The 15,081-nt window shown below is 41.7% G+C and overlaps 1 protein-coding gene across 18 annotated transcripts in view; it reads right to left on the reverse strand.

Moving 5' to 3' along the window:
• Positions 1-15,081, reverse strand: part of MPDZ (multiple PDZ domain crumbs cell polarity complex component) — a 122,747-nt gene that overhangs the window by 8,709 nt on the left and 98,957 nt on the right. For 13 of the 18 annotated variants that reach the window (XM_060268886.1, XM_060268885.1, XM_060268887.1 and 10 more), the window contains 8 exons: positions 14,710-14,824; positions 12,793-12,938; positions 11,018-11,101; positions 10,681-10,874; positions 6,928-7,075; positions 5,439-5,525; positions 2,635-2,731; positions 377-420 (listed from right to left, as the gene is read on the reverse strand). In XM_060268886.1, coding sequence (XP_060124869.1) covers positions 377-420; positions 2,635-2,731; positions 5,439-5,525; positions 6,928-7,075; positions 10,681-10,874; positions 11,018-11,101; positions 12,793-12,938; positions 14,710-14,824 — 915 coding nt within the window. The remainder of the gene's footprint in view (positions 1-376; positions 421-2,634; positions 2,732-5,438; positions 5,526-6,927; positions 7,076-10,680; positions 10,875-11,017; positions 11,102-12,792; positions 12,939-14,709; positions 14,825-15,081) is intronic. The other 5 variants (XM_060268903.1, XM_060268902.1, XM_060268901.1 and 2 more) reach the window with 2 other exon arrangements.

Genomic DNA, 15,081 nt, shown 5'->3' on the forward strand with positions numbered 1-15,081 from the left:
GACGGTATGTGTGTAAAAGGAAGAGATACAAAACATTTTGAAGATTCAGATTCTCAAATTCCCAAGTAAATAAGACTACTGATAGGTTCACCCAAAAATCAGGCAGAGAAGCAATTTTTGAAACTCCATGCCTAACTTTCCTTGGATAAATAATGGGAATTTGTGTTATGTAACTTCAAAATATGTGTGAGATGTCTATTGATTTTAAACAACAACAACAACAACAACAACAACAACAACAACAACAACAACAACAATGCAGTCCAAATCTTCCATTGAGCAGAATAGTCAAATTGGTGTATGATGCAATCCTGCATCAATTCAAGTTAGTAATCAGCTCTCCTTAATTTTATACCAGCTTCTAGGTTCTACTTACCTTTTTTATTTCGACTGTTCTTAATCCTTGTATTTCAGATGCTACTGTTAAAAAAGGGAAACAGCACTGTTATCATTGGTGTTTTCCACTTCGAAACGTCATTTTTCATGCACTCCAGAACAATTTATTTTTATCACTGTAAAGGGTTACATTGTTTTCAAAGCAGTTTAAGGGACCTGGTAGCGCTAGTCCCTAGGTTTGCTTGTTTACTTAAAAGCACACAAAAATGGATTAAAAAAATTAAGATAAGCACGTCTCCCTCTTTCCTTCATGACATTTGTTTGCTCATTAAGCTGCTGTTGGAAAGTCAGGGTTATGTGCCACATTAGAGGCAATGGGGAAATAGCTTGATCCCGCCCCCCCAAATAACCAGTGCTTTTTTGGTAAAACAAAAAACAAAAAAGCGAAGTGCTGCTACTTGTATCTTGATAAAAGTGTTGTGGGTGCCAGCACAAAATGGCTGCCACTGGCAGCAGAAAAATAGGTGGCAGTTCTCCCGTAACACAAGAAAAGCTGGTTCTTGATTGTTTCAATTAGGGTGGGCATAAGAAAGAGTGGGGTCTACTCTGTGCTGGATTTATGTATGAGCTAAGCTTAGGGCCCCACTTTCTTGGCCTCCCCCAAAAAAATTAATGGAAAAAAACTGGATGTACATTTCCAAAATAGAAGATTAAAAAACATATAAAATAAAACCTACATACAGCAACAGTGTTTTGTTTTGTTTTGTTTTGTGTTAGGCTCCTATGATGTAAGCAATGGGCCCCGCCTGCTTGCCTGCTCCCTAAAATATCACTGGTTTGCTCATTTCTATATATAGGGTGCCTACATTCTGTATGTGCAAATGGCTTTAGGTCCATAAATTGCCATGTAGCATATATTCAACACACAAAAAACAGTGACAATTTGTTGTTGACAAAGGACAGCTGGACATATAAAGCTGGACACTACCTTCAGTGGCTTAGGGCCTCATCAAACCGAAATCTGGCCCTGGGTCTACTGGTATATTTCTGTGTGAACTGCAGTACATCTGCAAAGTGTTCTGACAGCTAATTGTTTAGCAAGAGTAGAAAAAGACTCTTGCCCCATTATAGTGATAAAATGGGGGGAAAGTGTGTGTGGGGGGGTATAACCAAGAGCAGACTTTTCTGTGGAAGGACTCTGTTCAGTTCTGTGACTTAAAAAGAAAAGGACTCAGAATTATTTTAATTTGTGCCTTTTACAGTGTCTCTGGTTGGTACCGTATATCTGGTAGTTCTAGTCAAAAACAAAGTAGATCAAAATTTGCCCATCATCCCTTGCTTAAACATTTATTCCTAGAGGGAAATTTTAATCAATGGCCAATAAACAAGAGCACAGTTTTGTTTTGTTTATTTCTGAAGTCATTGAGGTTTTGTCATGAAAATCACTTTCAGCCCCAGTGCACAAAATCTTTTTATATGTATACTTTCAATTGATAAGATAATTTGTTATATTTTCATACAATAATGAAATATCATCAACTGTTATCTGAATTGTACGGAGGCAAAATAAATGGAAGGAAGGAAATACCACCAAAACAATACTGAGGGTTACTAAATTACCCACAGTGATGCATATGGATACTGTATATAGAATCCCATACTTTCAAATTCCAATACAGTATGAAAATGCCCCATTTCTCAATCAGTTTTCTTTTTGTCTACCTTCTCTGACTGGCCAAGTTTGTTAATTTTATCTTATACTGTATATAAATTATCCCACATTCTTAGGAAATGATCTGATATAAATGGATTATCTTTATTTTTCAAGTTCTGCCTTCTAATGGAAATTCCCACTGTTATTAAAAGGTGAGTAATAATTACTTATTCTTCCACTGGAACAACTGGATTTCACAGACACATGCACCATTAAGGGATCTAACGGCAAGTCATAGCTTGATATTTCCTGCACACAGCTGGCGGCCATTTTAGGAGCATCTGATTGACGTGCAATTGTCAACACACAGGTCCTTTTGGACCCAAAAGAGGGAGGGTTGAGGGTGGGAAAGGGGGCATAACAGGCTTTGACCCACAACACAACCCCTGTGGAAATGGAGAGTTGCCTGTACACTCAAGAATCAACTCCCAATATTTTTTAAATCTTAGAACATGACCAATACACATGAGCATGAAAGCACAAAATGCTGTGTGATTGTTGGGGAAACAGCATGTATCTAACAGCACAGAAGTAAGTGAGAAGATATTAGTTACAAAATTTGAACAGTAGCAGCTGAAACTTACAGGAATTCTTCTTCAGAGTACTTTCATAACTTTCTGGTGGGTTGGATCCCGAACCTGGGAAACTGAATGATGACAGGCTGCCGCTTCCCTCGCTGACCTTAAAGAGTTACACCACTGAGAATTACTAGAATTCCTTAAGTCCAGTTTTCTTTCTACATCAACAATGGCATGTTCGTATGATCATATCCCAGCTTAATAACCCAAAATACCAACAAGCTTCGTGCAACCACACTCAGCCAGGTCACTCCTCTCTTCATACAAGCCAGGATATGAAGCCAAGGTTTAAAGTTTGTTTAATATCCTGATTTCTTTGGAAGCCATTAACCCCAGTTTCCTAGTTAGGATGCAACAGGAAACTATAGCTAACCGGTTCCTTGGCTTTCTTGCAGAGGAAGGAGCAAAGCGGCTACATGTAGCTTGTTCATAACTTGGCTCACTAAGCTGATATTTTATCATCCAAGTACAACTACCGTTTCATATTTCTGTCATATTTCGTAAGTAATATTTTACTTGGACCATGTCTGCCAGTTGTGCTCAAGGACATGGTCCCCCCATGGGAGTGAAAGTACAAGTACCGTCTTTCCCACATTTTAAGACACCGTCTTATAACTTTTTTTTCCTCAAAAAAACACTGGGTGGCTTATTTTCAAGGAATGTCTTACCGGTATTTTTATTACATCAGGAGCAGTGCCCCTCTTGCTCCCTGTCTCCCTGCGGGGCAGGACTCTTGACTGAAAGAAAATGACGGGCAACAGCCACCACCAAGCTCCATGAGAGGGAGTCTGAGGGAAGGGAGGTGTGTGCATTGCTGGCCCAGCCCTCTCTCCCCGGCCCTGGGATGATCGTGAGGGAGGGAGGGAGGGAGGGAGCTCCTCCGAAGGGCTGCTCTCTCTCTCTCTCCTCCCAGGTGGGGACTCACTTAATAGCAATCTGCTACACTGGAGCTTCTTAAATTTAAACCAGTACAGTATAATGGAATCTATCTGTGTGATGCAGTCGTAGCAGTAGCCAATACGTAACGCAAATAAGGATTTCTACCAGCCAGCCAACTGCCCAAGACTTAAGAGCAAAAGTTCCAACAATGTAGCACTTTGTAGCACTGATAGCAAAGAGGCTACTGGCTGAGATACTGTAGAAAACAAAGAAGCCAGCTGAGCAGCAATTAAGATGGTAAATGGTAGCAATTAAGTAGCAATTGAGCCAGTAGGAAAGCGGGGTGAGATAATCTGCTGGTCCTAACAACCCGTCCGTGTTTCTCTTACCCACAAAATGTTAACTTTTGTGTAGGGTTTAGGGCAGTGTTTAGCAGCTCCTAAACAGCGAGAAGGGGAAAGTCCTTAATCCCCAAGGCAAGGACTGCGCCACCGGCAGCGATCCCGGTACCGGTACAAATCCTTAAAGGGGAAGCTCTACAGACAAGCAATAGAAAGAAAAAAGAATCCTCACTTTTTAAAAGGCTATTAAAAGGGGGAAAGCTGGGGGGAAGCGAGAGGTGGGCTGTGTGTGTGTGTGTGTGTGTGTGTGTGTGAGAGAGAGAGAGAGAGAGAGAGAGAGAGAGAGAGAGAGAGAGAGAGAGAGAGAGAGAGAGAGGCGGGGGGGGAGAGAGAGAGACGCGCACACAGAGTCTCTCCCTAAAGGGGAAGGCAGCGTCTTCAATCGCCCCTCTTTTTTTCCTCGTGCTTTCATCTTCTCCCCACCGCAAATGCCACTTTTCTCCTCTTCACCAAGTAGAGCTCACACAGCCTAGCTAAAAAAAATATTTTGGAATCCTTTTACAGGTATTTTAAAAAATGCTTACAGAAACGGGAGGGGAAATCACGAGGCTGCAGCAACGGCTCTACGGTGCATTTTTACAAGCTTTTAAAAGAAATACGTGTCTTTGGAGCGACAGTAAAATGGGGAGAGATTTTTATGGGGGGGAGTTGGCTGGCGGGAGGGGGGAAGGGTCTATCACTATGTCTTATTTTCGGGTTATGGCTTATATCGCACAACTGCTTAGAAATCCTGCTATGTCTTATATTATGACTACGTCTTAAAAAGGGGGAAAGACGGTATGAATGGCAAACTTAATAGTTTGCAGGATATTAAGAGCAGTCGGAGCAAGAGCTTGGCAGATTATCTTGTTTGGTGTAAAAAAAATACTGTGTACCGGTAGAAGGAAGCACTTTTCTGGAGGGAAAGAACCCTCCAAATATGTGAGATATTGTACTCTCTTTCCCTGCTAAATCAGACTTCTCAGCAACCTATCTTGAATGGAGATGTAGCCAAGTTACTCAGAGAGAAAGACAACGGTCAATTCTGTTCCCTGTGCACAGCAACCAATCAGACATGCACAGCTCTCCTACAGATGCAGTACAGCTGCTAACAGCGAGAAGAGGGGTTAGCACCAGAACACCCCTACAGGCACAACACAGTACAGTACATGGGAGGAGTCAGAAAGGAGGGGGACTAGATCATACCCCAAATGTTTAGTTGTGACAGCAAAAATCATACAGTTAAACACCAACTTAATTTTCAGTACATTTGTAGATGTGCCTTGCCTTACACAGCATTGGGAACAGGGCTGTGCTACATGGGCACCTTTGAGGATCTAAGCTGTTAAAAAAAAGGTAGAATAAACCCAATATGGATATGGGTACATAAAACTGCCTTTTATGTACTTGGCTTGGAGTTTATTCATCTCTGATCAGCCTCTACAGAAAAAAATCACTGCCACTGCGAAATCAATTCCCTTTTATTTGCTTATATAATTTTAACAATGCTTGTGATGGTTCCAAATGAAGCCAAAGCAAGCAATTACAAACCTGGCTGCTCTGAGACGTTCTCCTCTCCGAATGGAATGGGCCTGCCTTTATTCTTCCAACTTCTAGTCTGACTGTACCTAATGAGCACTAGAGAGCAGGCATTATTTGTAAGACACAGATTCCTTAACCCAGAAGTATAATGATGTAAAGGCATATCTTAGTTAAAGGAAGATCAAGGGCCATTTCACACAAGTCTTAGCTGAACCTTCTATAAGTGTTGTGAGAAATTGCATGAAGCTTCGTCTAAAATCACAAAGGAGCATATAGATTGCACATTGTCCATGCCTGCCAGTTGGTTCAACAAGGAGGTCCCTACAGAAGCAATGGCATAAGAAGAAGGATGGTACATTGGCTGTATTTCACAGCCAGCTATGCCCATTAACAAATTACTGTTTGGACAACCAAGGTAACAAAATTACACTTCGAGTGCTTTAAGTGGGAGAAGCTCTTCTCTAACTGCAACATCGAATGGCATGTGAGAAGAATCAATTCGTTGGAGTGCCAAAAATACACAGAGAATGAAGAAGTGTTCACCAAATAAGGAATGAGACTCGAAACCTGTTTTGGTAAACCAAGCAAAACCACTTTCAGCCTGTCTTCAGTGATCCCAACGTTAAGTGGCTCAACTTAGCCCTTCTAACATCTAGCTAGCATTTCTTTTCTGCCCAGAGTATAACATAGCAGCGGCAATGTTGTTTTTTTCCTTTTCATCCCCATCTACAAAAAAGCCACAACAAAATGATGCTTGCAAGTTGCTTCAAAGGACAATGTATAATCCTGACTTTGACAAGTAGGAACGATAAGGGAACTTCATTTAAAAACAGTAGCTTTTGTTTCCACTGCTGGCTGGGCACTGCAGTGCTAAATCAGAAGTAGCAGCATATTTTAATCCCCCGGAACAAGTGAATATCTTTTAATCCCCAGTCTGTCAGTTCTGTATGTGGTGAACTCAACAATGAAAGCGGGGTGGGTGTGAAAACGTATCTAAAAGGAACTGCTTAACTTAGCCCTTTCGTTTGCTTTACAAATATGGAACGTTAAAAAATGCCAACCTTAGCGTCCCTTAAGAAAATACCAGAAGAGACCGGGAACAATCAGTAGGGGGTGGCCTCCCAGCAGCAGAGTCACTCACACTTAAAGGAATGGTGGTGGGGAGGTCGATACCCTCCCACCAATGTGCTGGTGTAGTGCCAACCTTCCCATCACCCTCTCTCCCAGGAAGTAGCAGCGACTCCACTGCCAGGAGGCCCTGGTGCACAGTGACAACCTCTCCTCACCAACCCCTCCTGCGCAAGACTTGTCCCTAGAATTATGAGGAAGTCCCTGTTACATCAGGCAAGAGGCCCATCAAATACCTATGGTAAGTAAGTCCGCAAGCCAGATGGGAGTGCAACTGCACTATTCCCATTTGCGATTCTCGTTTTTGGAAAAAGAGAGGACCCAGTATCCATTTATGCAGTTATGTTTTTCTCTATCGTTCTGCCATTACCTTTAACAAAGCGGCCACTGCTTCCTGGTTAGCATTTCGAACATCTTCCCCGTTCACCATCAATATCTGGTCTCCCTGCATCAGTCTCCCATCCAGATCTGCTATGCCTCCTTTGACAATGTCTGACACAAACACTCCAGTGTCATTCCTGCAAACAAAATAATGGAAGTATATTTTGTTGTGTTTCTTTATTTAAAACATTATATACTGCCTTCAAGAAGACATTTCCAAGGTGGTTTACTATGAACTTATGGACATATTCATTACATAGTTACCTGGTTAAGAACGAGCTTTTAAAAGCAATTATCAAACAAGTATTTTGGTGGGTAACATGATATTTCAGCATATTTCTTACATACACATACAACCTAACAGGATGGATTCTCATATGCAGATCTTACAGCAGAATATGATGTCCTGGTGAATAAGGGAGACCAAGGTAACAATGCCATAGACACAATTGCTCCTTATGCCAAATATGAATTTATTTCTGCAGTCATAAAGTGTGGAAACTAAGAAGGACAACATGCTGAATTTAGTAAGAGTGGTTTGTGTCAGCAGAGGGGACTAGTGGGCCAGATTCCCTGGCAGGCCAAGTCTGACAGGTAGAAAGGGTTGGCAACCTGTCAATCATCTGATGTCACAATGACATCAGGTGATGCTATGCTTTGAAGTCCTTATTGCTGGGACTTACATTGTTTGAAAGGCTTTTGGGGTTGTTGTTGTTTTTGCACTGGTGGATCAAACAAGAACCATCTTGACCGTGAGTCCTGGAAGACCTACTCCCTGCCTTGGAGGCATTTTCCAACCTGGGCAGGAGGGCATGGCTCTGACTGACTCCAACTACAAAAGCTGAGGCCGCTTAACAGACTCTAGGGCCAGGGTGTTGTTGGGAGGTTTTTGCACTGGGGTTATTGAGGATGGTTTGAACAGATGGTTTGAGTAGTGGAAGGGCAAATAAAATTGTGTGCGCGCGCATGCAAATAAAAGTGTGTGTGTGTGTGTGTGTGTGTGTGTGTGTGTGTGTGTGTGTGTGTGTGTGTATGAGCCAGGAAGTGGGAGGCTGTCTAAAAGTGCTTTGCCAAGGCATCTGTTTTTCTTCTTTCCAGATCACCTGATTGGTGCATGTAAAAATGTTATGTTCCAGTGGTTACATTTGTGTTAAGAGACTTAGGAGTAATTTGAAAATGCATCTGTCAATAGCTTCTTCATTCTCGGGGGGTGTTGAAGAAAAGGATCTTCTTTGTATTGGCCTTTTCTGAGCACCTTTGCTATCTCGTCGAACAAGGAAGCTTAGAGACTTAATAGCAGATGCAGTCCCAAAGGGGACAACATTTCCTCACCCCTAAGCAGTAAGGGTAGAAAACTCTTATTTTAGTTGTACAAATGAGGAAGTGAAACTGACTTGCAGCATGGCTAAGCAAGAGGTGAAGGGTGCGTTGAATCTATATCACCGCTGGGTGTTATATTGGATTAGACAAAGTGAATATTGCATTTATATACTGGACAGATGAAGAATCAGAAGTTGTTTATTCCCACCCACCCCCTTTTGAGTTTTTATTGTATCTAGATCTTAGTTTGTTTGAAAAAAAGCAAAAGGGGGGGGAGAGATATTAAACCTTAATATAATGTCTTTCCCCAAAATAAATAAAGGTATTTCACATTTTCAAAAAGGAAGGAAGGAAGGAAATATATCTCCCAGGTCAAGGCTGCCCTCACTAACAACATTAGTGAGAGAAGGTGAAATAAGAATTGCCTCCCTTAGCGTTAGGTTCAAATGCTAAGGGAGGCAATTCTTATTTCACCTTCTCTCAAAAATGTTGTCTCCGCATTAGCTTGCACACAAACAGGGCCGGAATTAGGTTTGATGAGGCCCTAAGCTACTGAAGGTAATGGGGCCCTTTCTATGTCCAGCTGTCCTTTGTCAACAACCAATTGACGCTGTTTTTTGTGTTGAATACATGCTATATGGTAATTTATGGACCTAATTTAGAAAGCACTGCTAATAACAAGGCCAGTGGAAATGATGATATTCCAGCTGAACTATTTAAAATTTTAAAAGATGATGCTGTTAAGGTGCTACACCCAATATGCCAGCAAGTTTGGAAAACTCAGCAATGGCCAGAGGATTGGAGAAGATCAGTCTACATCCCAATTCCAAAGAAGGGCAGTGCCAAAGAATGCTCCAACTACCGCACAATTGCGCTCATTTCACACGCTAGCAAGGTTATGCTCAAAATTCTACAAGGCAGGCTTAGGCAGTATGTGGACCGAGAACTCCCAGAAGTGCAAGCTGGATTTCGAAAGGGCAGAGGAACCAGAGACCAAATAGCAAACATGCGCTGGATTATGGAGAAAGCTAGAGAGTTCCAGAAAAACGTCTACTTCTGCTTCATTGACTATGCAAAAGCCTTTGACTGTGTCGACCACAGCAAACTATGGCAAGTTCTTAAAGAAATGGGAGTGCCTGATCACCTCATCTGTCTCCTGAGAAATCTCTATGTGGGACAAGAAGCTACAGTTAGAACTGGATATGGAACAACTGATTGGTTCAAAATTGGGAAAGGAGTACGACAAGGTTGTATATTGTCTCCCTGCTTATTTAACTTATATGCAGAATTCATCATGCGAAAGGCTGGACTAGATGAATCCCAAACCGGAATTAAGATTGCCGGAAGAAATATCAACAACCTCAGATATGCAGATGACACAACCTTGATGGCAGAAAGCGAGGAGGAATTAAAGAACCTTTTAATGAGGGTGAAAGAGGAGAGCGCAAAATATGGTCTGAAGCTCAACATCCAAAAAACCAAGATCATGGCCACTGGTCCCATCACCTCCTGGCAAATAGAAGGGGAAGAAATGGAGGCAGTGAGAGATTTTACTTTCTTGGGCTCCTTGATCACTGCAGATGGTGACAGCAGTCACGAAATTAAAAGACGCCTGCTTCTTGGGAGAAAAGCAATGACAAACCTAGACAGCATCTTAAAAAGCAGAGACATCACCTTGCCGACAAAGGTCCGTATAGTTAAAGCTATGGTTTTCCCAGTAGTGATGTATGGAAGTGAGAGCTGGACCATAAAGAAGGCTGATCGCCGAAGAATTGATGCTTTTGAATTATGGTGCTGGAGGAGACTCTTGAGAGTCCCATGGACTGCTAGAAGATCAAACCTATCCATTCTTAAGGAAATCAGCCCTGAGTGCTCCCTGGAAGGACAGATCGTGAAGCTGAGGCTCCAATACTTTGGCCTCCTCATGAGAAGAGAAGAATTCTTGGAAAAGACCCTGATGTTGGGAAAGATTGAGGGCACTAGGAGAAGGGGACGTCAGAGGACAAGATGGTTGGACAGTGTTCTCGAAGCTACGAACATGACTTTGACCAAACTGCGGGAGGCAGTGGAAGACTGGAGTGCCTGGCGTGCTCTGGTCCATGGGGTCACGAAGAGTCGGACACGACTAAACAACTAAACAACAACAACAACAACAATGGACCTAATAGGTATCTAAAGCCATTTTCACATAATAACTAGGAGCCTACACAACAGAAAACACTGTTACTGTGTGTAGGTTTTATTTTATTTGTTTTTAATCTTATATTTTGGAAATGTACATCCAGTTTTTGTTTCCCTTTAATTTTGGGGGGGGACCCCAAGAGAGTGGGGCCCTAAGCTATAGCTTGTTTAGCTTATACGTAAATCTAGCACTGCACACAAAGACCAAGCAGACTTCTGGAAGCAATCTTCATGTACCCACCTCTTCCCAACAATACTTAATCCAAGGCCTTTGCCTGGCTTCTTCTGTAGCTCTATACTGAGCACATCATACATGTCTTCTTCCTTATACTGGGCTTCGTCCCTGTAGACAGTGAGGCGGACTTTCTGAGGCGTCTGTCTGAGAACGTTTATGGCTTCGTCGTGCGTTGCGCTCCTTAGGTCGATCCCGTTCACCTGGGGTTCAATTGCATGGCAGATGTCAGAAGCATACGGGCCCCCTCTAGTCCCACTCCTGCCTTTCTCCTCCCCCCCCCCGCCACTCCCACTTTCAGAAGTATGCAATGTAAGGATGGTTTGTACGTTGCACAATGTTATACCTCCAAGATCTGATCACCAGCCCACAGCCTTCCATCTTTGGACGCTGCTCCTTCTTCATACACTTCGTGGATAATAATTGCGCCCTGTGGATTTAAAAAGCAAAATATAAAACTTCACCAAAGTAGGTAGACCTTTTCGTTCGTCATGCAGTTCAACTATTTTGAGCCATGGAAAAAAATACAAGGGTTTTTTGTGGAGATCTCAAAGGAATACAGATGAATTAAATTTTAATAAGGAATGGGGGAAAGTATATAATGTATCTGAAAAATTATGGTAAATAACTACAAACATTAGGAGGTTTGACAGAAATCTTGTAGTAAAAAATTGAATTGTGGACTGATTAAGGATTTACAATAATTGGAATTAATGACAGGTGGGTAGCCGTGTTGCTCTGATGTAGTCGAAACAAAAAATAAAAAAATTCCTTCCAGTAGCACCTTCGAGACCAACTAAGTTTGTCATAGGTAAGAGCTTTCGTGTGTATCTGAAGAAGTGTGCATGCACACGAAAGCTCATACCTATGACAAACTTAGTTAGTCTCTAAGGTGCTACTGGAAGGATTTTTTTTATTTTTTATTTGGAATTAATGAGAAGATGCAGAAGGAAAATAAAAACATAAGGAACCACAAAAGCAGGGGGAGGGAAGTCCAAGGGGATACATTGTGTATTCTGTCTTTTTTGGGGGGGTCTTTTTTTGTTGTTGTTAGTGTTTGTAAAATTGAAAATACACACACATACACAAAAAGTAATACAGATGAATAGTGATGCCTAGAATAAATTCTGGTACAAAAGTAAAAAAAAAGTATTTAAAGAAGTTTTCATTTGCTGTCCTGATGAAAATGTGTGGTCAAGAAAAACGAAAAGAGGGAAAGCACCAATTGTGTGTGAGAGAGTGAGAGAAATTTCAATGGTGCACGGAAATAAAGATCGCATTTACATAACACATTTCAAAGCACCCTTCTTCAGGAGCACTACAAATTAGAACAGCAACATTTCACACTTCAGAAAAAATGTTTAAATGCTTATAAAACATAATAAGGACTAAAGCCCTTATTTAAAATATATTTTATGTGGCAAGTGGCAACAAACACACTTAAAAACTTTGTAACACTTGTACAGATGCTAAAAATAATGCTCCAATATACACCACACACACACACACACACACACACACACACACACACACACACACACACACACACATATATATACACACACACACACATACACACACACACACACACACACACACACACATTTTCAAACAAACAGAAAGGGGGGGGAACCCTGCCTAGTGCAATTATGGACATAAATTTATGGACATAAATTTTATTCCCCAACTTAGAGATCAATTGTTTCTATCCATTTATTTGAGTCACATTATATACTGTATTTTTCCGTGTATAAGATGCCCCCTATTTTTGGGGACTCCAAATTAAGAAAAGGGGGGGATTGCCCAGAGTTGTTGAGCTTTTGGGGAAGGATTGCCCATACTTGTAGAGTTTTTTTTGGGGGGGGGTTGTCGAAATTCACTCAACCACCAGACCTCCAATAACACGCCAAATGGCCGCTTACAATCTCCGGCTCTCGGCAACAACCAAACCCACGATCTCCCCTTTTCACTATCCATGTATAAGACGAGCCCCAATTTTAACATGATTTTTATAGATAAAACCCTAGTCTTATACACGGAAAAGTACGGTATGTCCAAGAAAGAAGCATTTTCCTTCTTAGGAACTTTAGCTTGGGGTTATGAAAGGCATTCGTTACAAACCAGCAAAGTATCGGCTCCTCCTACTATGCTCAAGCCAAGACCGGTACGTCCCTTGGAGATATCGATTGTCGTTTCACAACCTGGGATGATTGGGCATGTGGCTGGGTCTGATGTCAATGTGGCTGGAGTTGAGGACCTGCTTGTGTCTAAAAACAAAAAATTGACTGGTTATAGCTATAGCTGCTCTCCTCCTTAAAAAATCCTTGTCTACTATGGACTTTATCCTTTTATTCATTCAGGTGAAGAAGGCTTTTGTTGTCCATCCTGCCCCGCCCCCGCAACTAATACCCACATATATGGTTTGCCTCAGTGCACATAAGAAAACCTGTGATGAGCTCTAGCCCCAAGAAACAGAGATGCCACCTGAATTCTTGCATGCTTCCTTCCTTCCTGCAAAGTCTGAAATCTCTCAGAAATACAAAGTTACATTTACAGCTTATCTGAGAGGAACCATCTCTGCTCACACACACATTTGGCTGGATACATCAATGTTGGAAAAAACTAAAAAAAAATGGGATGGTTTTAGATGTTGTTTTCAACTTTTTCCACGTGGGATGTCTGCCCACTCCCACTTTGGCTGAGGGTACATCATATTTTGTTTGTAGGGTCTTTAACTACTTCATTCAACTGTTCTGGCCAAGGATCAGCTAGTGTATGATTTGTTGTGTTTTTAAAAATGCAACCTATGATTTTCTCTTATTTTCCTATTCATTAATAGACTACTTAAATTGGATTTCTGCAGTGATCTAGTCATGCCTGCTCATTCAATAAGCTTGGACTCATGCCATAGATTGGTGAAGTGAAGGACACTAAAATCACAGTGTTATGTCCAGCTGGTGATAAGCAAACTTCCCTACTTGGAAGAAATCTAATAATTTTTAAGTGCCTTTGGCTTGCTAGGCAAAATCACAGGTATGCAGCTTCCCTAATAATAAAAATGTCACAAAACGACTTACAGCACTATATAAACATTAAAATCAATTACAACAAAGCCAATTAAAAAAACACATTTATACAGACAAAAGACAGGTCTTACAGTACCTGCCTCACTAATGGGGTGGTCATGTCCAGTCTCTGGGGTTGCGGTGCTCATCTCGCTCTATAGGCCGAGGGAGCTGGCGTTTGTCTGCAGACAGCTTCTGGGTCATGTGGCCAGCATGACAAAGCTGCTTCTGGCGAACCAGAGCAGCACACGGAAACGTCGTTTACCTTCCCGCCGGAGCGGTCCCTATTTATCTACTTGCACTTTGATGTGCTTTCGAACTGCTAGGTGGGCAGGATCTGGGACCGAGCAACGGGAGCTCACCCCGTTGCAGGGATTCGACCCGTTGACCTTCTGATCAGCAAGCCCTAGACTCTGTGGTTTAACCCACAGAGCCACCTGGGTCCCTATAATGGGGTACTTAGAATAATTCATATTAAGGCCCAAAAGCCTGGGTAAAAAGGCAAGTTTTTGCCTGCTGCATAAAAATAAAGATGGTATCTGGCAGGCCTCCATGCAGAAAGCCTTGTTGCTGGGCTTATGAACCATGGCTTGTTCTAACAATGGTTTGCTATTTTATCTAAATGGAATAGCTTTGCTTAAGCATCCTTTGTTTGTTCATCCCACCCTAGACACTCACTAAGGGAAAGAGGCCCAAGGAAATAGCAGCTTGAAAACAAACCAAGCTCTGGAGAAATAAATAAGCTGTGGTTTCTAGTCTTGTCTGTGCGTTGTCTCATGGTTTGGTGAACAAAACCATGGCTAAAACAGACCATGGTTTAGTTCTACGAATGAATGCAGCCATCGTAAGCATTTGTCACTGAATTCTTTTCCAAGACTTGGAGTAACTGGAAGATTCTTACTTTTAACTGACTCTGGTTCTGGTGATTCAGAAGGTGAAACAACGGCTAATTGTTGGATATTAGTTCTCTCACCCGAAGTAGTACTGTAAATCGGTGTTTGTGGCTGAGCAGCTGTCTGACTCTCCTCTTCAGCTGAATTGATTGTGAGTTTCACAGTGGGCTTTGATGTCTTCAGCAAACTGATAAACTTGAACAGTAAAAAAGAGCAAACTTTCATGTAACAAAGCAATATAGATACGTGATTTTTTCCCCCATTCCAGAGTACAGAAAATAGTAGAGCAGGCATAATTGGGAGCCGCCCAAAGTGGCTGGGGAGACTCAGCCAGATGGGCGGGGTATAAATTATTATTATTATTATTATTATTATTATTATTATTATTATTATTAATTGGAACAGATTTCACAGAGCATGCATAGGAGTCAACTCCTAGGGATTGAGGTCCT

Source organism: Zootoca vivipara, chromosome 16 (genome assembly GCF_963506605.1).
Source record: "Zootoca vivipara chromosome 16, rZooViv1.1, whole genome shotgun sequence".
NCBI lineage: Eukaryota > Metazoa > Chordata > Lepidosauria > Squamata > Lacertidae > Zootoca > Zootoca vivipara.